General features: G+C 40.7%; 1 protein-coding gene across 1 annotated transcript in view; it reads right to left on the bottom strand.

Moving 5' to 3' along the window:
* The window catches only part of COL22A1 (collagen type XXII alpha 1 chain), a 239922-nt gene that overhangs the window by 128041 nt on the left and 88404 nt on the right, over positions 1-23477 (bottom strand). The window contains exons 5-12 of the mRNA XM_040065878.2: positions 19723-19834; positions 12813-12936; positions 10506-10781; positions 9409-9489; positions 8686-8799; positions 8192-8236; positions 4188-4241; positions 3380-3415 (exon numbers count right to left, since the gene is read on the bottom strand). Of these exons, the coding sequence (XP_039921812.1) occupies positions 3380-3415; positions 4188-4241; positions 8192-8236; positions 8686-8799; positions 9409-9489; positions 10506-10781; positions 12813-12936; positions 19723-19834 (842 nt within the window). The remainder of the gene's footprint in view (positions 1-3379; positions 3416-4187; positions 4242-8191; positions 8237-8685; positions 8800-9408; positions 9490-10505; positions 10782-12812; positions 12937-19722; positions 19835-23477) is intronic.

Here is a 23477-nt window from a genome sequence, read left to right as displayed (position 1 = left end):
CTCCCAGCTAAATTTTGCATGGAGGCATTGGAAGGGCTGGCTCGTGATGTGGATGGCTGTGCCCCAGGAATGCAGACCTCATGCTCTACAGAACCTCCCTTGTCAGACATGAATTCTCTGACTTTGATCAAGTTACTGAAACCCTGTTTTGCTTGAGTCATCCTCAACAATGCTCTCCAGCTGCTCCTGCTGCCCTCACTCCTCTCCTGCCCCTGCTCCTCTTGCATCGATAGAGATTTGAAGATGTGAGTTATAGCCCTTCCAGGATCAGGCTATCTGGTTTAGCAGATGGCTACTTGAATAACCTCCAAAATAAAGCTATAGTATTCCCTTTCATGGTGATGATGTTACAAAATTGGATAATTACCCACGTATCCGTTCAACAACAGAAGCATTTGCAAAAGTGAATGAGCACACAGTAAAGGGGCACAGATTTATGAGCAGAAATATGACAGACTACACCTAATGTGAAAGGGATTAAGAACTCCAAGGGCTGAAAGATGACAGTCAACAATTGAAATTTAAGATCCAATACAGAGCAACAACAGGTGAATCCTACCTCTCCAGGAAATCCACTTGACAGTGGTTTACAAGGGCACCTGTAGACGCATTATGGTATTTTATTTTTTTTATATCTGTGCACAATAACTTGGTTGAATATGCATGCTTCTGTAGGAAAAAAACATCCTCCATCACTCTGGGCTACTTAGGCCTGGCAGAACATGCCAGGATGCTGCTTGAACCATCACAGTGAGTTTCCTGGGTTTAAAAGTCACACAAGTCCTCATGTCAACATGAATTAGGTTTTTATCCACAGCTGTTATTACCTTGGGGTCTACCACTAATGATGTGCTTGACATGTTGTATATGCTAATACAATCATCCTTTTGGCTTTAACTTGGTGATACAACCAAGGTGATGACCTGGAGAAGCAAGGCCAGAACCTCTCCTGTCTTTCTGGAAAAGCACAGAATTTTCCCACAAATGCTTCAGACCTCATACAAATGCCCTACAAACAGTACTTGGCAACAGCATGGTCTGACAGGTCTTTGGCACTGGCACAGCTGGAGAGCAAGACTAGAAAAAGGGGGTGATTTCAATCTTGTCATCTCAGTCTTTTCAAAGGTGAGACCACTTTGTTCCATCAACATTTAGGATGTGAGCCTCGTCCTTTTAAGGGATCCCACAACACACGCACGCCAACAACCACGCAGACTGCAGCTGTTAGTAAAGTCCAGCATCTCTGATCCAGCTTTCCAGCACTGGCTCATACCCATAAAAATCAAGGAAACAAAGCTGTCACAGCCAAAGTGAGAAACAAGATTTCCTGCTCATGCAGCCATTGCAGAGCAGCAGGCAAGCAAAGGGGTCACATGAATCCTCTTCTTACAGGTGTTCTCCTCTCTGGGTAGGTTTCAATTCCATAGGTTGTTCTACTTTGATGGTAACTGGAATTGCAGGCACTTGCAGCCCTGCTCCCTGTGGTTCTGGCTACTTCTGGGGCATTGGAACAGACTCTGCAAGGACATGGTCATGGCACCAAGCCTGTCAGAGCTCAAGAAGCATCTAGATTGTACTCTTAGTTGCACAGTTAATTTAAGTAGTCCTGGAAGGAGCGGGGAGTTGAATTAGATGATCCATATGGGCTCCTTCCAACTAGTCTATGATTTTATGATTCTATATCCCGAGACTCTCTTTTTAATCAAGCTAGCAACATACAGCTGATAAATCTTTGCATCAGCACCAGCATTGACACTGAGCCATTGGGTGCACATGGGGCACAAACACCCTGGGTCCCATAAACCCTCCCTCCACAGATGAAAACAAGCTGCCTCAGGTGGCAGAGGTACCAAATAAACACCATGAGCTGACCATAATTCAGCATCCTCCAAGCCTACACATCTGTTTGGGCACTCAGTGCTGTTTGGCTACTCCAGCTGAAGAAGTTCTGCACGTACTGTGGTATCTCTCTACTTTTCCCTCTCCAGACCTGCAAACCTATTTTTCTGTGCATGAAAATAATACAGATGGAATGATATTTTCCAACATTTTTCTGCAGAGTTCAAAACGTAAGAAAACAAGAACTGGCTTCAACTACACCACAGCTAATACTGTAAACATCATGTTTCCCACCACACTGCTGGCTCTCACCACCTGCCAAACATGAGCTGGTTTCCAAAGGCTGAATTCTGAGTCTCAAAGGCTAAATAGTATCTGCCAGTGGGAGGACTGCAGGAAAATGAATGCAGAAATGTCTTCTTTATGGCCCCCATGTCTCTAGCCTGGCTCAATAATATTTCCTGCTATGAGCAACTGGCATTTCCATTGTAATTTCACATGATGAATTACCATTATATACAATCAATACATCATAACCACAGAAAGAGCAAATGAGAAGCTACAAAGGACATAAATGCCATGTTCCCTCTAGTGCAGCATTCTTCCTTTCTGATCACAATTCAATATTGTTTGAAATTCTCTGAGCAATTGAGTAGCAACAGATTCCCTGAAAAACATCTCAACATATTTTTAATCTCATTTTCAATATGAGCCATGGCTTCTTCCCTAATACATTCATCTCCTATCCTGTCAATCTTTTCCCATAGTTCTTTGCAACTTGAAATTTCATTTTGATCATAAGGAAAACACCCTCAACCAGGTGTGATATGGAGCTACAGACAGAAAGAGCTAATTCTCTGCTGAAGTCTAGGCATCAAGACTCATTATTTTTGTACAGAACAGAAAGTTTGTAGCCAGAATTGCCTAGAAATCACCATCTTTTTAAAATGAAAATTAATCCAGTCCTGCTACTTGTTTCCCACTGCTCATCACCAATGAAAGAGTTTTCCAAGACAGATAACAGAAATTTTCAGTGGTTATTCCATATCCTCATTTTAACCTTTTATCACTTTGTCCTGCCTAATATTTGAAACAAAAAAATATTCCTGCCTTTTTCATTCAGCTTATTAATTAAAAGATCCAGTTGGAAGAAAGACTGTGACAGACTTCTCATAAGCCAAATTTAATCCTGATGAAAAATTCAATAGACCCAAAATTATGCTTTCCTTATGTTTTTCATCCTTCCGGCCAATTTCTTTAGTGAATTATCCTCCACAAACTCACTGCTGCTTACACAAAGCAAAGATTATGATTTCAATTTGATAAGATCTTCCATGGCCAATGCATGGAGAAACTCAAAGAATACAAAGGGGAAAAAGCAATGAAAGCTCAAAAGCTTGTCTGCAGAAGGAGGCATAAAGGTTCCCCACAAAGATCCAACTGTGTCACATCTTTTGTATCCTATGCACTACAAAAACAACCTCTGAACTACAAAAGGCAAAAGCAAGGAACTCATTTGTTGGGCCAGTGAAGTTCTTACCTTTTCTCCTTTTTCACCTATGCCATAAGCTTTGCCCTAGAAATGAAAAAAAAGAGGGGAAAATGTACATTTGAAAACAAAGATATCAAACAACACTACAAATACGTATTTGATGTTTTCCTTGTTATGCATCCAAGATATATCTCTCTTTATATATAGACATACAAGTCACTTCACAACTGCTACAGGGAAAGCAATTTTCTTTGGGCATAATTCCTTGATAATAATTCTGTAACAAATTAAACTAAAAACTTACCCTAAATTCTCCTACTGCAGCCAGAAAAACATCTTATTTTTTATTCATGGAAGAGCATGATGTTACATTTCCAAAAGCAAAGTTGTCAACAATGCTTACTGGAATGAATTTTACATAGGGTTAAAGATTTTCTTGCCTAAAAACTCAGCCTGGCATTTGCATTAATTACAGTTGGGGAAGGCTGTGTGTTGGTCATCTGAATGTAAAAAGTCAAGAGAGATTTGGATTTTCTTGGTGTTCAGTTGCTTCATATTGTCCCCCAGCAGATGTGCCATGGTAATCAAGCGCATCCAAGTAACATACTTAATTAGAAGGTCAATATTAAGTCAGTTATCAGCTGTACCCAGGGATGAAACCTCCATTTGCCCCTCTCCAAGAGAGGCCAATGGGTGCCAGGAAGATCAGGTTCCACCTGGAATTCAGGTCCAGCAGAGGGAATAGCTTTGACCAGGGCACACAATGCTGTGATAAGCAATTTCTCACCATAAAGGAGAAAACAACTACTTACATTTTCATCTCCTTTAGCAAAATCATTGGATATTTCTTACTTACTGACTCTCCTTTCTCTCCTCGGAGACCAGGAAGCCCTGGGATGCCTCTTTCTCCCTTGAAATAGAATATGTGTTAATATCACATAGTTAATTTGTTCATTTCTTTAGCACAGAAGAAGGTGATTCAACAAGGGTTTGACTGAAAATATGGACACTTTTGGTCCCATCTGTCTCACAGCCAAGATTTCAGCTCCTGCCCTAAGGACTGGGCGTACCTAATTGCATGTCTTGAATATCCAAGGTTTCAGATTGATTTTCTGTTCTATTTTTCATATGAAAATACAGGTAGAAGCCTTTGGAGTGTGCTGGCAAGGAAGAGGGTTTTCTCTTGTGAAGTACTTCAAAAGCCCTTATTTTTTATTAAGAGAGGAAATACTTGGAAGGGTGCTTTGCAGAAGACTTAGAGGGTACATGCCTAAAATGTGGAAAAAATATCTGAAAATATTGTTAAAAATTTAGAGGGTTTTTTTGCTTGTTTGTTTGTTGGATTTTTTTTTCTTGTAATCCAAACCTCTTGTTTTCAGTCACACTAAATTTTCAGTATTAGCTAACCTTCCTCTTCCCTCCCACAAAGTATGAAGCACACACAGTCATTCTTCCTGCTTGTTCCAACTGGAGGGAGAGAAAGTAACATAGAAAAGAGACAATTGGAAATATACAATTTATGATGTTTGGAAAAGTTATAAATGGAGGACATACATAGGGAGGAAAAGAGAAAAATGGTCAATCTAAAACCAAGCAACACTTTTTCTTCACTTAAAAGGGATAAAGAACCAAAGGGGTAAAAGGGATAAAGAACCAAAGAAGATCCAAGATTTCATAAATATTTATCAGATACAGAACTAAAAGTGGTGCCAAACCCGTAAATCATTTTCAGACACTGCTCTGCAGTCTCAAAACCAGAGCAGGAAGCACCAGCTGAGGATATATCCACTACTTGGACTAGTTTAAGGCTATGTGCTGTGTTGCCATCAGTTCCTTCAATTCCTCTAGCACTGGGAGCTGCTGGGGAGCAGAGGGCTCTGCCCACACACCTCTGCCTAGCTCCTTCCTGATTCTCACCCAAAATGTACAAACCAGAAACATGCTGTGCTGAGCACCCCATCTCTCACGGGCAAATACAAAGTGCTCATCTATTTGTGCCTCCCATTGTCTTTTGCTAGTGGGAAATCAGCACTGTGCACTTCAGTACAGATGTAGCATCAAGCTGAAAGTCTCAGACCTGGAGCAGAACTCTCCAGTATCACAGCATCAATAAGTCTGATGACCCCTGCTCTCCCCAAATCTCCACACATGGACCACAGCAGGATTTAATTTTGTGTCTCTATCCAATTTATCCTGATCTGTGCTCACTCAAAAAAATGTGCTTAGCAGCACCAGGAACTGAAAACATTGGCCAGGATCATGTTTTCTTTTCCCCAGGTGATTAAATGCTTTTGAAAGCACAGTAAATGTGAAAGCTTCTTTCTTTAACGTTTCAGCTTTTTTTTTTTTTGATGAAAGAAAACTCACAGAGTATATGCAAAAAATATGCTGTAGTCAATTAAGAAGGTTGCAGTAAAATTCATAAAAAATTTTATGCAACCATCCCTTTCAAGTCACTGAAAATACAAAGCCTTTCTAATCTGGAGGAAGAGATGCAACCTGTTAGAGCTTGTCTAATACATTGGACTCCACAAACTTCAAAATAGCAGGTAATAATTGTAATTTCTTTGTGGACAAGAAACCACACCTCACAGAGAAAGAATTTTCTCTACACTTGGATCAATAGCAGTGCTGGAAGAGAGAAGGAGCCTGTTGCTTATCAGCCCAATGTCCCAACCAGCCATCCTGGCTGCCTGCAAACAACGCAGCCTGCAGAGGGACCATGGAAGGAAAATAAATCAGACTGGGTTGTCATTAGCATCTAAAATTTGTCAATAGGACCCAGCTTCAGACATATTAGCCAGTTCTGCCACAGCTATTTCCTGCCTAGCCGTCTCCCAATACGATCCTTTACTGTATCTCATTCCAAAACACATCAATTGTGTCTCCATGCATTACCTTCACTTTGGCAGCATGGGTGATTGAGGCAGAGGTGTTTATCTCCCAGAAAATTTTTCCACTTTTTTTATAAAGAGGCAAGCTCTCCTGTTGTTCCCAGCCTTTGAAAGCATAGGGAAGAGCAGAATCACGTTATCTTCATCTTTCTTTAATAAATACCAGATGGTAATGTTGGGAAGCTGCAAATAAACATTGAATTCCTTTCCAAGGCCAGGAATTTAGGTTGGGCAGCTCAGTAATGCAAGGAGAGAGAAGGAGAGCTAAAATTCATTCTTGAACATAGAGCAAGGACTGTGACAAGTTGGTCCTTGGCAATAGCAGTGTAAGAACTGCTATCAGGAGTGGAATATATTATTGCATCATAGCATCTTTGCAAGCTGGGAGAAAAATCTACTAGCGTTATTTAGCAGATAGAGAAACTAAATAATTTGTCTCAAATCATCACATTTGTACCAAATTGTTGTCAGATCCTATGTTTAAATGGCATCGTCCCCACCTGGTCCTTGAGACTGTGACACAGTGCTGCCTTCTCTGTGTACAAGTGTCAAACCACTACAGCCAGGGAAAAGTGACTCACATCTGCAGGAGTGGGGCAGCCCTTTTGGGGTCTGCTCCAGAAAACCTGCTGATGCTGTGCTTGTAGACACTCCTCTATTCCACCAGCGTGTCCTGCACCCCACTGCTGACCCACATGGCACACCGAGACACCCTCACACAGACCTTGGCAAAGCAGGGGAAGACAATGGGATCTTGCTGCAGGGCTCTTTTATCATTATAATCATTGTCTTTCCTGCAACCTCCTCACAACAGTCATGGCTTTGCCATTCCTTAAAATAGCCCATCTCTATTTAAGCTGTCATGGATTAAAATAGAAAGCTCCTATTTGTATATACTTGGAAGCATAAGGAACCTTTTTCTGCACAGACACATTTGAGCAGTAATGAGACCATGTTCTTTCATCCCAGCCTCCAAATGGCATATTCTTATCTCCAAAACTCCCTGCAGACAGCAGACCAAGCTTTGCCAAAAGACAACATATCTCGGAAGATGCTTGACCTTCCAAGACCCAGAGATTTTTCCTTTCCCCTCCTACAGTCTTTCATAATAACTGAGTGACTTTTGGTGGGACGCAACTCAGTTATTCACCAAACAGGTATAAATTCAGTGACTCAGTTTGCAGAAGTGATTCAGATGGAAATAGCTTTGAATATAACTTTTTTCACAAATATCTTTTCACAGATAGTAAAACTGGGACCTACCAACATCACCAACTTTCACCTCTCTAGCAATGTTGTGACAGTTTTCTTTCTGTACAAGAGGGAAAATGTGTTTATGCTGAATGCACACATGTATATCAAAGAGGCTTGCAGAACAAGCAGGGTAATATAAAGGCTGCACTGTGAAACTTGAAGCAGACATCTCCTACCCTTTTATCTAGGAAGAAGAGTACTGAGCGAAGTGGCCTATATTTAACATCATGACTCAGACAATATTGCTAAGGATAACAGATTGTGACTGATCCTTTACCCCTAGTCTCAAGAAATTTTCTGGAGTATGACTGGAAGGCTGCTACCTAAACTATGCACGTATATTACTGCTGAGCCCGGCACAGCATGGCAGCAGCACCTCGTTTTCCAGGTGACCTACCATGGAAGCTGTGCATGACCTAGTGAATAACAGTAACTTGCAAAAATGCCAGTTTAGAAGCAGCAGGAAAAGAGGCAACACATTTACTCTAAGAATGACGCAGAGCAGCAAGAGAGAGGCCTGAATGCAAGTGTAAAATAAAGATAAAAGATCACAAAAATCTTCTGAAGTCTCAGGCTTGCCGAAAACTGTATGAACTTAATCATATACTAAATTGACTCTCATTTCTCAAAATCTTCAAATCCTTAACTTACTCTGAAATTGTTTTGCTGTTGCTGTTTTTATTAAACAAATGAATTAACACATATTACTGACCTTTTGGCCTTTGGGACCTTCGAAGCCAAGTGGACCCCTCTCCCCCTAGGACAAAAAAGACAAGATTAATCAAACTTCTCATTTTATATTCAAGCAAGGGCCCCAATCCTATAACTACTGAGGACAATAAAAATGTTTTCAAGTTTAAGCAGAGGAGATAATAAAGCTGGCATGCCCTCAGGAGCAATGACAACGAAGCTGGTTTCTCAGAGGTCCCAATCAGAACCAGAAAAAGCAACCACATTGCTTTTAAAAGCCATGAGATTTTTTTTTTTTTCAATGTGGCCACATTTAGCTTCAGAATCTGTTTTATTTCATTTGAAGAAAGACACACATAATGGAGCAGGATAAGAATAATCACTTTGTTTTCAATGTTGTTACCAGAACTACCAGCATGACCAGAATCACTGAATTAAGTAAAGAGAAAACCCCTGGGGAAACTTCCTTTACCTCTATAGACATCCCAAATGAAACACACTGATCTCAACACTCACCTTTTGCCCAGGAGGACAGGAGCAGTTGAAAATCTTGAGATGTCCAACTTGCTCACTGCCAACAGTGGGCCTCACTTCCAGGGGAGGTGCTTCCGTCAGGACCGTGACCTGGCACTGCACCCAAACACCCAAGGTCAGGACAAAGCTTTTGATGCTGGAAAGTTTCCTCTTCCACCCACTTTAGACAAATCCTATAGGCACTACTGTGTAACACACAGCCAGATGCATCCTCACGAGGAATGGAATCCCACAAAAGCCATTCATCCAAGCAATAGGGGAAAATGTGGCAAAATGAACAATGAACTTCTATAACCAAGTACAAGGGGAGAAGAGTGAAAGGAGGGTGGAAGTTTCTAGTGAGAGCTGGGCACAGGAAAATAAGGTGTAACTGGCTCTGTTTTTAGCTGTTTCCAAATTAAACCAGTGGGAAACATGTTGAATATTTCATGCTGCATTTCTGTTGTTCTATCATCACTTCAGGGTTTTGTTTCCCCTGACAGTTTGACAAGGAAAGAGGAACTTGGAAACTTCAAATTCCTCATTCTCATCCCTCTGCAGTGGTCCTTCTCCAGTGCTGCTACACTGCCAATTACACAGTTAGGTTTCAATCATCCTTACTAAACAAAATCATAATCCCACGCTGCCACATATCCCCTGATTTACGTAATAGATTTCAGCGAAGTGTGTTCATGTGAAAATGAATAGATGACAAAAGGAGCTTACTGGTCCAGAGGGAATATCGCAGCAGGTCTCCAGCTCAGCGTGCCGGGAATCGCAGTAAATCACCATCCGCTGAAGATCAAACTGGGAGACAAAGGGAGGCAACAGCCTCAGAAACAGGGAATTATTAAAGACCCTGTGTCCTTTTGCTTGGACACAAACAGAGCAGGCAAACACAAACAAAAACCAGATGGTGCTAACTTCACAGTGGCTCCATGGATCCTATAGTCAATCTCTAGCTCTCCCTATCAATAATAGACCAATATCTCAGCATGCTACAAGAGCTGAGATAATAAGACCCCATGCCTATTCAAATTCTGGTGCAGGTTTTTATGCTAATCCCCATGTTCTGGCCAAATTTCTGTCTGAGAAGACATATCCTGGCCACGTCTATCCTTCCTAGAATTTCAGCTAAACACAAGGTCTGTTTTCCTCCTGTTGTGCTTTGCATCTTCTGACCGTTCATTCCTGCATGAGAAATGTTGTGAACACATTCAATATGCACATCCTGTCCGTTTTGCACAGCTAGAAAGATTATACAAGTCTGAATTACCAAACTATCACACATAAATTATACCAGGGTAACACTGGACAATCAGCCTGTGTGTCCTGACTTTGGTTTGTTTGTACTAAGGGTCATTTAATATCTGAGGAATGGAGAATATCTCATAACTCTCTTGAGTTAACAAGCTTTCTTTTTTCCCTCATCTCTTTCTATCACATGTGGAAACATTCATAATGCCAAGATCAGATGGAGAAAGACCTTTCTGTGTAGTTCAGCATCCAGTTTGATGATATTTGGGTACAGTTTTGTCTCTGCTTCTAACTGTAGCACATTCTGTGACTAGACAGAAAGATGAAATAGATTTCCAATTTTTAATCCCTGTTATGGAGATATGGTCTCACATAAAAATACAGCAAGTCCTGTATATCAGAAGGTGCCAATCTGTCTTAGCTATGTAACACTGATAACATTTCAGCGAGGCTGCCTCAGGAAAAGGGTCAATTACAACACAAGCCCCCAAAACCCCACTCATTCACAGGCTGCAAACCCAACGCTGAACCTTTACCCAGCTCTAATCATTAAGTGCAGTGCTTACATCAATGGGGACACTGTCATACAAGCGTTTGCCAATCACAGTCTTTCCCTGAATGTCGATGTTTTCCCTGTCTTCAATGGGCAGCGTCTGCACCAGCTTGCAGTCTATGTACAGCGACACAGCCTTGGCCTGGATGCTGAGGGCGATTTTGTGCCAACTGCGGTCAAACAGGTCGCTGACCCGCGCGTTGCGGAACACCACCCTGACCGCGTCCCTGGTGAGCCCAACTGCATTGTACTCCAAAGCCTTGTTCTCTCCGTCCAGCCGGATCGAGACCTGCAAGGAAACAGAAGGGGTTTTGTTGAGGAACAAAGCCTTCTCCTTCCTCCTGACTGCTTTCCACCACCACCCCAGAGCCACGGATGGCACAGGCTGTGGTGAGAAGCCCAAGCAAAGAGCAGAGGATGGAATTTTGTGGGAGATATGGAAAGGGAGCCTACGCTTGTGCTAGTAAATAAGATGGGGCTTCACAGGCTTTAGTGCAGACCCATGACCAGCTAAAGCCTCCTCCTGTGAGTACAGTCCTTGCGTGGTTTCAGCTCAAGCCACCTTGCTGCCACGGTAGTAGTGCAGGTCACGCGCACTTCTTCAAAAGGAGCTCCCCAGAGCTGAACCTGGTTTGGATCCCTCTATTATGTGTACTTCTCCACTGCTTCCTAGCAGGCTCTTTATTCCCATCACATCACATCACATCAATGTCCTCAGCTGTCCCATGGGATATGCAATAATACCTCACAGCCTCATACGAAACCAGTCTGCTGCGCTGTTGCACTGCCCAAAGCTTTATTTCAGGTGCTTTGAGCAGAAAACTGCACCCCATCCTCTGTACTGCAAGCTACAGAGCAGGCAAAAATAGGTTTTTGAAGACACGCAACTTTGAGTTGATTTACAAATTGGTATCTTTTACCAAAGTCAGGCAGTTCCAGCAAGCAGCAGGGAATGGAGTAGGCAGAGCCAGGAGTGGTGTGCCCACAAGCTGTGGAGCAGGGGGGAGTTTGGGCCACCTTGGCACCGAGCTGTGAGTGATGTGAGGAGCCCAAGGCAGGCTGACTCCACATCTGACCCAACTTCTCCATGCAGCTGAGCACTGTGCTGGCTGGGACTGCCAGCTCAGAGCAGTGTTGGCTCAGGAGTGTCTGCATCTGTGAGTTGTGCAGAACTGCTAGGGAGTGGCCAAACCACGACCAACTTCACATGAAATGATGCTCATGGGGCTCTAAGGCACTCCTGGCACCATAATTTAAGGCATTATTACTGGAAATATTGAGTGTTTTTGTCTCTTCACACCTAAGCAGTTCAAGTTTTCAACTTCCTGCAAGAAATACTGAGTGATAAACACATTCTCACTCTGCAGCAACTGGGAATGCATGCGGCGCAATAAATCACATTTTCATTTAACAAAGTTGCGGCAAATAATAACTTTCATATAAACCTTTTAACACTGTCTCTAACCCAGTTATCTGATTCTTCAAACTGCACCTATTCTTCAGAGAGAGTTCACAAAATCCTTTTAAATACCAGTCCCAAAGCAGCAATACTGAATTACACAGCTATGTGAGCCCATGCTGACAGCCTGCTTTAGAGTCCTGGGTAATGCCATCTTCACTATATTTGGTTCTGAGCAGAAAAATGTACAGCCCATCCTCCCATCCAAACCAATCCCTCCTCAAGCACCCTCAAACACCTAAACTCTACCAAGCTACTCTGCTAAGAACATGTTGTGTAGGGACAGACAGCCCTTTAGTATGTGCTTAGAGTAATTTTTTTTTTTTTTTGTGAGAACCTGAGAGTACATGAAAAAAGTTATTAGATCAAATTGTGCAACAGCCAGGACTCAGGGTTATGGAGCTATAACAGGTGTTACACCCACATCCAGAGCAGAAACTCATAATGCATTTACAAGTTACCTAGAAGGCTGTGCAAAATCTGACATAACCCACTGCTCTGTAGTACATCCATGTGACAACCTTTTTCCAAAAAGGCAAAATATTTTCCCTAAGCAGAACTATCTAAACAAAACAACTGGAGTTTCAAGAGCAAGGATGGTATTTTTTGTCCTCCTTTTCAAATAACACATTTATCTGCATGCTAATAACAACCAAGGCATATACATACATTTATTCGGGATTTCAATTAAAGGTAAAATATTTGCAGCAAAATCCACTGAAAAAGTAACAGGATTTTTACCAGTTCACAAGAAAAAGAAGTGGGAGGTTAAAGCAAGAAAACGGGCTCATGGAAAAAAAAAAAAAAAAAAAAAAAAAAAAAAAAAGGTCTGTTCCTGCTGGCTACAGAAGAGCCTCTTACCTGCGGTATGCCATACTTGTCAATAATCTGCCAGATATACCAGTCTTCCTTCCTGGAAGCCTTCCGGAATTTGAAGGTAGTTACAAAGGCATATTCATCAGGCAGGCCTTGTGGAAATACATCCCTGGCATGGGGAGGAGAAAGAGAGCAATGTATCAGGCTTAGTAGTGAAGAGCAGAACTTTTAAAACTCTCTCCATGTCCCAGCAATGCTTTTTAAAAGTATCATTATAGTTCCTAAAAAAATCTGCTTTATTTGGAAGCCCGAAGAGAGATGAACATGAGCTTGTGCCCTCCAGGTTCTGTCTTTATGGAGCCCTTTCATCATTCTAATAGTGAAGCTCTCAAATTGGGTAAAATATAATGGAAATATGCAGTTGCATATCCATCAGTTAAAAAGGTGGTTTTTCACTTCATGCTTCTGTTCATGAAACCTGTAAATAATTCTTTTCTGCTCCAGATGCACTGAAGAACTGTGACTCCTGAGAATGGCCAGGAATACCCAAAACCCTCTAAATCTACCAAAGTATAGCAGCAAATATTATAATATCTGCTCCAAAACAGGGAGGCTCATGCCTTTCCGATAAGATGTTCCTTAGCTGGCAGCCCTGGATAACAGAAGTTTCTCAAATCAAACACTGCAAACATATCAGACAGAGATTTACTCAGCATGACACCATGACCTCTGCATGTAACCAAATATATGACATATGAAGTAACCAAATCCAACATTGGTTTTCTCTATTTCATCATAAAAACCTGTGATAACATGGGGATGCAGGGTGAGACAGAAGGGATAACTCATCCAGTGTCATTTTTTTGTTGTTAGTCGCCATTACTGGATGCCTAAGAATGAGAATGAACAGAAAAAGCATCCCCCTTGGACCTCCAGATCTTTGGAATCCAGAAGTTTAATTCAGAGACAAATGTAATTTCTATATCAATAGTTTTTATGGATTTATCTCATATAGACTTCTGCATCCTCCCCTTGAACTCAGGTAAACTTATGACATTCCTTGACAGGGAACCACCCACTGCTACCCATTGCATAATGACCCTCCTCCTCTTTGTTTAGGACCTAACTCAGTTCTTATCAGGGAAAACGCAGTGAACATATTCTTTGACATATCTTTTATGTCAGCCATGATTTTTCAGACTTTGCTTGTAATGCCTCTAAGCCATCTCTTTTCCCACCTGAAGAGTCACAGCTAACATTGTACTTCATGCCAACCTGCTCCTATGATCATTCCCAAATAAACTCTTCATAAATATCATGTCTTTGCTTCAGGACATCTGAGCAGTCAGGCATAAGCACTCAATACAAAACAAAACATAATGGCAGCAATTAATGAAGAACAAACTGTGAAACATTGTCCTAATTAATAGTTAACATAATCCATCACTATGCAGAAACTGGCATAGTCCAAGGCACATAAAACTAGAAGCCTTTAATTGTATTAAAAGTAAAATGTCCTCAAAATTTCCAGAATACTGTTTTGCAGTAGCAGCAAAGGTTGAGATCCAGTCTTTCTTAATGCCAAAATATTCAATCATATTTTAATCTGTGCTTTGAATCTCCTATCTTTTCAGCCAAGTTATAAATTCAGAACACCCTGGTTTCATCCATTAATGTGTTTTTTGCTGTATAAAATGCCCTTGCAGGATATGCACCATTATAAGTTGGTTTTCTCTCTGAGGACACAGAAACTCTCTGAATTCTTCCAAAACAAAAGGAAACTGAACCAAGCTCCCACTAGCTCCCTTCCTTTAGGAGTGCAGGCAAGGCTGTCTCACTTCTTGGTACTAGTTATTTTAACCAGGGAGGTCCCAGTTGCCTGGACATTAGCAAATCTACAAGGAGGGCCAGAAGGAGCACCTGGAAGTGAAGAGAAGTAGGGTCTGGAAGGAGTGTTGCCTTAAACTAGATATTAGGAAAAAAAAATCTTTATTGAAAAAGTGGACAAGCATTGGGACAACCTACCCAGGAAGTGGTGGATTCACCATCTCTGGAAATGTTCATTAAAAAGTGTTGATGTGGCCTTGGGGACATGGTTTAGTGGTGAACATGGAAGTGTGGCATAACAGTTGGACTCGGTGATCTTATAGGGCTTTTCCAGAAGTAATGATTTTATGGTTCTGGACAGCTCTGAGCTGGGAACAGGAATATCATTATGCAAGCTTAATTTCAAAAAGGGTTCTCAGATGTTTAAAACCCACAGAAATAACTGAGAGTTAGGTACCTAAACATCCCAGTGAGTCTGGCCACACCTCATCACACAAGGCTGACAAACAGCCCATCAGGTAGATTTAAACTGACATAAAGCCATAAAGACCCATTACCTGCCATCCTCAAATGATTTTTAAAGCTCCTGAGGAACCAGCTGCAAGTTCCCAACAGAGAAAGGTTTCATGCCAAAAGCAAATCAAGACATTCTCATTGCTTTGAAGATGTGACAAAAGCTGTTTTTGAAGTCATTGGTCCCTGTATCTTTTACAGAGCTGCATTGCTACATAAATAACAAAAAACTTTGTTTAGCAGATTTAACTTATTACCTCACTTTAAAATTATCTGCATCTGGAAGTTCAGCTTTACTTGGGATCCAAGAGCAGGAGTTGCTGTCCCAGAAATGTTTTATGTTCTTCTTTCACACAAGGCTGAATTGAACTGATGATCAATACTGTGGAACTTTGCTGGATGCCTGGTACCTACAGGGAGCATTCTGCCAGCTCCTTGGTCTATAATTCTGACAACAGGATAGATTGCAGAAAAGGCCCTTATAAAACTCCAAGACAAAAGAATTCCCCAGTGCTGGAGGTTTGTCTAAGAGTCGATTAACTCAACTACAAGGTCAGGCAAATCACAACTTATACAAGGAAAAAATTTAATAAGAAGGCAGAAAACTCTTTTAACTTTGCTGGTTTTCAATATATAGCACCCTTCTCACATGCTTTAATTTGCAATAAGAGCTTTCATCTCTGACAATAAGCATGAGATCCTACATCTCTAATAACACTATGGAAAAAATTATATTAGCAGTTCTCATTTCAGACACTGAATGCAACAACATTTAATAGGGCTTTTACATTTGGTGAGGATGAGTGTAGTCAATGTACTTGAGCAATTTGACCAATTTTACAACAGCTAAGCCTGCTAATATGAAATGTAACCCATAAGATCTGCAAAACCAAGTTGGAGAAAGCCAGTTCATTTAAATATGCTTCAGATCACCAGAGGCTCTTAGAATGATGGGAGGGAGGAGAAAAAAGGCTACAGAAGGATGTGTGTCTCATACATCCTTGGCACACGTCATTTTGACTTCTACTTCAGAAACCTCAGTGATAGAATAGACACGTCCTCTCTAGGTCTCGAGGTAACTTCTTCCTGTCTTTCTCTGTCCTACATGCTGTAAAAAAAAAAAAAAAAAAAAAAAAAAAAGGATCTGTCCTGAGTCTCACTGTCATTTAATTTTCCTGAAACAACTTTTGTTCATAAGAAGCCATGTGAACAACTTGTTCTCCTCTGCTTGCTACAATCTTTTCTGTGTTTCTCAGATCTCCCTAAAGTCCTTTACTCTCTACAAGACCAAAAAAGGCCTTCAGTCATTCCACCTCCATCGTGCTCTATCTCCTTTACCTTGTTAGGAACACTAGACAGTGAGGGACCTCTTGAGATCATCTCATCTAAAGAAGGTTTTTCTTGTGTATTTAGATTTCATTAATTTAAATTGTTCCCACTCCTTCTTGTCCTGTCAATGAATATGACTAAGAAGATTCTGGTTCTGTGTACTTTTCTTCCTCCCCATCAGATATTTAGACACATCGGTAATATCCTCCCTCACTGAGTCTTCCCTTCACTAGGCTGAACAGGCTCTTTTGTCTCTGTTCTTCTTAAGAAATATTTCTTATGAAATATTTGTTTGGGAAAAGTAAGAAAAAAAGGAAGCGTTCAACAGGTTCCATGTTCAGTATGGGAGTTTTTGGTGGCTTTTTTTACAATTTCTTCTCTTGGAAGGGGACAAGTGATGAGACCAGGGCAGGAGCTCATGGAGAAACCTAGTGACTGAAGTCAAAGCTGACATCAGGAGACAGAAAAACACACCAAGGTATCATGCCCTAAACAACGCAAGACTCTGTATTGGTACAACACTGTGCCAATATGAAGAGCAAATAGGTCCTGACCAGAAGCTTGGCCAAGCATCAGGTAAGTCTGTGAGGTGGTAGCCAAGATCATGATCAAGTCAGGATGGAACCAGACCAGGCAAGAGAAAACTGAGGATGGACATGGCCTATAGGAAGGCTCTGGAGTCATAGCTAGGAAATACAGATAGATGACAGAACAAAAGAGACAAAATCTTGGCATTAGACAAGACACCAGTAATGAGAAACAAGCCTGAGCATCCAAAACTAGAAATCTGCAGCACAGTTTTGGCCAGAAGATCCACGAACAAGCAGTAGGACATCCCCTGTTACATGAGGAGTGAGGAAAACCACCAGCCAGATTTTGGGGCCAGTCCTCAGACAGCTACAGAGAGTCCCTCAGTGAGTCCCTCAGTGATCCTTGACTGAAGCCAAGCTGTGGCTTCTGTGTTGGTTTGCTCACCTCAGATGATGCCTCACCACAAAGAGGAAGAAAGTTCATAGTTGCAGGTTACAGGTCAGAAGACGGGTTGGCTCATTTCCCAGACAGCTAATCTGGCACTTTGTAAAAGTACTATTGCTTGTATAAAGGAACACAAATCCTTTAAGCAGATAATAAAGTGAATTATGTATATTACTCAGTTAATGATTTTGTATCTAATTATGAGATGTTGCTATCAGTTGCTAAACATTGCTGGAGGTTATCTGTGAGCCATGACAGATGTTTTTGTTTGGTTTATTATTCCAGTTACCAGTTTTGTGCAGCTTTACACAATTTCAATTTCTGTGAGCAATGACCCTATATGCAGCATCTCAGAGTCCTGGCATACAAATGTTAAAATGAACCAAATATGCAAACATCTTCCATGGTGTTATATCTATTTGGGTTCATTGCCAAACCACAAGAGTGTGGAAGTTACAATACAAAAGGCTGAAAATGTGAAAGTCCTCCTTGAATTCCATGTTTCAGGATCATTCTAAAGTAATTTTATTCATTTCAATCTACTAATTAAGGATGTTTTACTTCTAATTGTCCTGGGTGATAAAATATTCTGCTTATTTTAAAGGCAACAGCAGCAACAAATAAATGGGTGTAGTCTGAGCAGATGGAAAGCTGTCATAGCTGGTTGGTCTGGCTTCACTTTCTGTCTCTCTGAGAAAACAACAGAAACAACAACAATGTTCTTCAAATGTTACTTTGAAAAAGGGATTCAAATGGACAACTTTCTGTGACCTGTGCTAACTTTCTCCAGTGGTTAATTAGATTAATTCTTAAAAGCGGGCCTTTCTTCCCTACTGGTTTTTGATGTCAAGTAGCCACTGACTTTCAGTCTACCATGAGCTTTATTCAAAGACCCTTTACCAAGCTTTGATTTCCCAGAGGTTCTTACAGAGAAAGATCCCTTCAGTTGTTGGCTGTTTCCTAATTTTACCTGTCTACACTGCAGTTCTTGGATTTCTCACCATCACACTTGATTCACAGATCTTCAAATTTTCATTCACTCCATTTCTGCCTACTGAATTATAGAAAATAAGGCTGGACACTGCAGCAGAGGTGATTGAGTTGTGTAATATGAAGATTATCAGCTCATGCTTGACACTTCCTGTTTATAATCCAAGAATTGCCCTATTTGTCATAGTATCACCCAGAACCCAGAGATCACAGTGAGACAAAAGAAACAGGTTTATTCCCATCCAAGTGAAATAGGCTGACATTTTATTCCCATCTACACTCAGACCAGTTATATATATACCAAACCTAAGATGTCTTTAGCTGGTTGTGTTGAATCAGATCTCTGATCATTACTCTATTTACCCTTAGACTTGATATCATTTATGGACTCTAGAGAAAACAGCTTTCCTCTCAGTATATCTTTTTTTTTTTTTTTTTTTTTTTTTTTTTTTTTTTTTTTTTTTTTTTAAATTGTATTACCACGGAGAAAGAGGGGAAGGGAAAAAGATCAAATCAATCCTGTTGGTTCCAGGATGAAAAAAAAAAAAGGTGAAATCAAGCAAATGTAATTCAGGGCAATCTCAAAAATGCAGTGAGCCAAGAAAAAAAGCTAAAAACAATAAAAAATAATAGCCCTCATCCATAAGAAAGAAAGATTATTGATTTTTTTAAGCTGAAGTTCAAACCAGCACTGAGAAATTTACTGCAAAAATGTTAATGATGTCAATTCAATCTATGGCTCATAGTTACTCAGTGAAATTATGCACTCACTCTTCTCAAGGCTAATGCCAGCAGGGCTCAAGTGACAACCCAAAGAAACACTTGTGATAGACTGCAACACAACTGGCAGCCTTGGGTCATGAAAGACTCCAAGGACTGAATCCTTATTGACACAGGATTAAAAACTGCTCATTCTTCTACAAGGCCAGAATCCATATTTACTAACTGGTCACAGCATCTACCAGCAAGTGGTCTCTTGTGTTTAGGAAATTTCTGTCTCAATGGGAGTGCTACCAAATATTCCATTTAGAAACTATTCATGTAGCCCTAAGTTCTTTTGTGAATGTCTTGATACTGCTCCTCAGAACCTCTGAGATATAACAAACACAACTCATATTCTGCCAGGATGGAAGCTGTACTTACTGCTGAGACTCCTGACCACATTGTGCATATTCTATGCCAGCTAAACTGAAACAGCTGCTCAAAGCAGAAATATACTTGTAGGTACCAGAGATTAATTACTACAAAGTTAACCTAGAGGAACCAAACAATGTAACACAGAGGTTCAGATGCAAATAAGGTGAAAACCCAGAGTACTCACTCAGTTTTCTGAACAACAGGAAAGCTTCCAAGCCGTACATAAGCACTCTGAATCCCATCTTCTTTCATTCCAAAAATCTGCTTCACGCTGAATGAATTCATCAGGTCAAATCCTATCCATTATAGGGAAAAAAAAAAAAAAAAAAAGACATTAATTAGGATCAGGCAGTGGGACATGCCTTCAATTGTATTTACATGGATTTCTTAGCCTACAAACAGCACTTGTTCTTGTTGGGAAAAGCCAGAACAAAATTCTGATATTATCTAATCCTCTCAACCCAAAACCTCAAAACCAAGCTTAAATTCAAGCTGTCACAGGCTTGAACAGAGTTTTCCAGAAATCAGTAGCTAATTTTTGCATTGCCACAACATACTGAAAATGCTGCATAATTCATTAACTCCCATGCAGAAAATGCAGAGGGTGTGATCTGAATCATTTATTCATAGAATAAGAGAATGTTTTGGGTGGGAAGGGACCTTCAAAGATCATCTAGTTCCAACCCCTCTGCCATGGGCACCTTCCCCTAGATCAGATTTCTTAAGTCCCCATCCAGCCTGATATTGAACACTTCCAGGAATGGGGCACAGCTCTCCAATCTAAATCTACCCTCTTTCAGTTTAAAACTGCTGTCCCCTGTTGTGTCACTATGCACCTTGATAAAAGGTCTCTTTTTTTTTTGCAAGACCCTTTCATATATTGAAAGGCCATGGGAAAGTCACTCTGAAGCCTTTGCTTCTCCAGGCTGAACATACTCAACTATCTCAAAATTTCTTCACAGCAGAGGTGTTCCAGCCCTCTGATCTTATTCATGGACCTCCACTGTGTATCCACTCCAATGGTCCATATCTATACTCAAAATGACTCGTCCGAGAAACCTGACCACATACATTTTTCATATCATTTTAATACAACTTAGTCCAATCAACTTATCATTATTATGAACTGTTAACCTTGGTGGAAGACAATTGCCTAAAGCTCCTGACTTTGTCCTAACAAGGTATTTTTAGCTCAGTCTTCAGCTAAAGATTTAGCTCAATCTTAAGCTTAAACCTTAACCCACAAGTGAGTCTACGCAGCTCCAGCATCAACATGGTCCCAGCCACAGGGAACAAACAGTTTTGTGACACAAAGTCCCAGCTGCTAAACCCTCTGAGGGACAGTGGGGTACAATGATGCCACGAATGCATCCAGTTCTTGGGGGTGCAATACATTCTGTGTGGATGCAAACATCCTGCTTTTAGCTCCACACTGGCTCCACAGGGTGCAAATCTAAACCGTCAGCCACTCCCAGAACCAAACACACTGTGGAGTTAGAAGCAAAGGCACTGTAAAGGCAGGTTGTGAGCAACTGAGCAGAGAAAATGTGTTTTAATTTTATTCAGGCTATTCTAACATCTTCTCTCCCTCACACATGCACAATTACACATATTAACTCCTGGTTTTGTAATTCCAGCACACAAACTTTGTGACATTAAGTGCAGCTTATTTGGATAAATTGCTTTTAAAATATGACAGTTCTTTCAACTTTGTTCAGTTAGTGAGGTCTTAAAACTTTTCTAGGATAAACAAACATTTTTATGTGATGAAATTAAGCCTGAAGATGCTTGGGTTTCTTAGTTGTCCTCCTGAACCTTTCAGGGTGAAAGGCACTGCAGAGCTTGAAAACAGCTTCAACAGGAAAAGGCACCTACCTAATAATATTATTCTACACATTTATATGAACAAATAGATGCAAAAACCTTTGTGAACCAGTACTTAGGCAAATCAAAATAGCAAACAAAATAAAATGCAAAGCTTCCATCATTTTCTGGACCTTTTTCTGAAGAAATTGCTTATTCCAAGGAAATATAATCTTAATTGCTTGCAAAGACAGAAATGGCTGTCTGGTGCCAAGTTGAGGCCTTTAGCATTATAGTAACTTTCCTGGCTGTCAACGGCTTTTTCTTTTTGTCCACTCTATTTTCAGCTGTTACTGGGCATTCGGGAGGGCAAATAAAGCAGTTAAAGTGCTCCAGGGCCTCATGGCTGCACCTCATAATCACCTCTGCAGCAACTCCAGTGATACATCCCTCTGGCACACTGCAATCAGCCATGATTGCAGCTATAAATCAGGGTAAACAGACCCCACCAGACCATGAGAGCTCCCTCCTGGCTGTCACAAACAACACTGACTTGTCCATACAGCTCATTCCACCCCGCAGTACATATCCCTCATCCACACCAACCACAGGAGCTGAGGGTAGTAATTGAGTGCTGCTGGCAGGAAGAGACCACTCTGACTGGGAAAGGAAATTGTTGGCCATTCACAGGAGAGGAGCTGTGGGTGGTGAAGGCTGAAATGCTGCCCAGGTGACGTCCTTATGTCCAGTCACCAGAGGCCTCAAGCTGTGAAATCCTACTCATTTCACAGGTCTTGTAAAGCTCCCTTGCTAAAAATGCACAAGTGCAGGATACAGTGACAAGAAATTCCTGCCAAGTTTTCCCATCATTAGCTCAGACCCAAAGCTGCTCTCATTAACTCTGACAACTCAAATGAACGTTCACATCATGAGCAGCTCTGAAGCTCTGCACACTGGTATGCTTTTACAGTGGAAACAAGAGTCAGATTCAATCTCTTCTTTGTTTTTCCTGAATTTTCTATCAAAATGCACTCTCAAAAGCATAAATAACACCATGAAACATAAACATGGCTATCAAAACTATTTTGCAAACAGAATTTGTTGTAATGAAAATAAGTCATGCTCGCACAACATAATCCAATTTACATTTAGGATTGAATAAAACACAAAAGTAAATCACAATAGGATTTTTTTTTTTTTAATTCAGACTATGGATTGGCAAATTAAAAGTTGCTTTCACTATTTTTAATTAATTGATGAATGAGGATGGCTCTTTGAAAGACGTAATCTAGACCCAGGGAGAATTTAAGTCCTTAGATGTGTCAGAGTCCACACTCAAAAGCAAAGGGTTTTTAATTTTAATCACACTATTGATTTATTCTGTGCCAAATTTAAATATTGCCCAACCGGTGAGATAATCTCCATTCTTGGATACTCCATTTACAACCAAAGCCCTTAAAGGTAAGGGACACTTTGGTTGCTGAAAGATTTCAACAGAATTACAAAAAAATTATCATCAGGCCATACACTAAAAAATTAAGAACTTTGCCAAGAATGAGATGCCTCTCACCTAATTTTAGCTGTCTGAAGAGGAGACATATGATGGATGCAGGTTTCCTCAGTTTTCTTGTGAGTCAGCAGAGAAATTTAGGAGTTGTTAAGACAACTCATCTTAAAGACAGGCTGAACCCCTACCTGGAGTGCCTCCTTCCTTTCAGCAGAAAGGAAGCTCATACAGACAGGAATTTTTTGGAGTTCTGAAGTTGCCTGAGATGTATTCTGCTTGCAGGGAATGCTACCCATTTTGTGCAGGGAGCAAAGCAGAGGTAAAGAGGACAAAAATGTTAATAAATACCACGTAACTTATATTCACATTGCCTTATTTGCCATCAGAATTGCATAAAGGTTGCAGGTTTTTAAATTCAGCTTGATTAACCAGCTATGATTTTCAAAATCTCTTTTGAAGAACAAAAAAACCCAAAATATTGTTATTTGAGATGAGAAAGTAATCAAGGCAGATTACCCACATGGAACACCCAAAGAAATCACCTAGGCAAACCTCCAAATGAATTTGTGAATCAAAGGAACATCTAAGATTGTTTCAGATGAAATAAAAGCAAATATATTGTTATTATC

The sequence above is a fragment of the Hirundo rustica genome, chromosome 1 (genome assembly GCF_015227805.2).
Source record: "Hirundo rustica isolate bHirRus1 chromosome 1, bHirRus1.pri.v3, whole genome shotgun sequence".
Lineage (NCBI taxonomy): Eukaryota > Metazoa > Chordata > Aves > Passeriformes > Hirundinidae > Hirundo > Hirundo rustica.
This window is presented reverse-complemented; position numbering and strand designations above follow the sequence as displayed.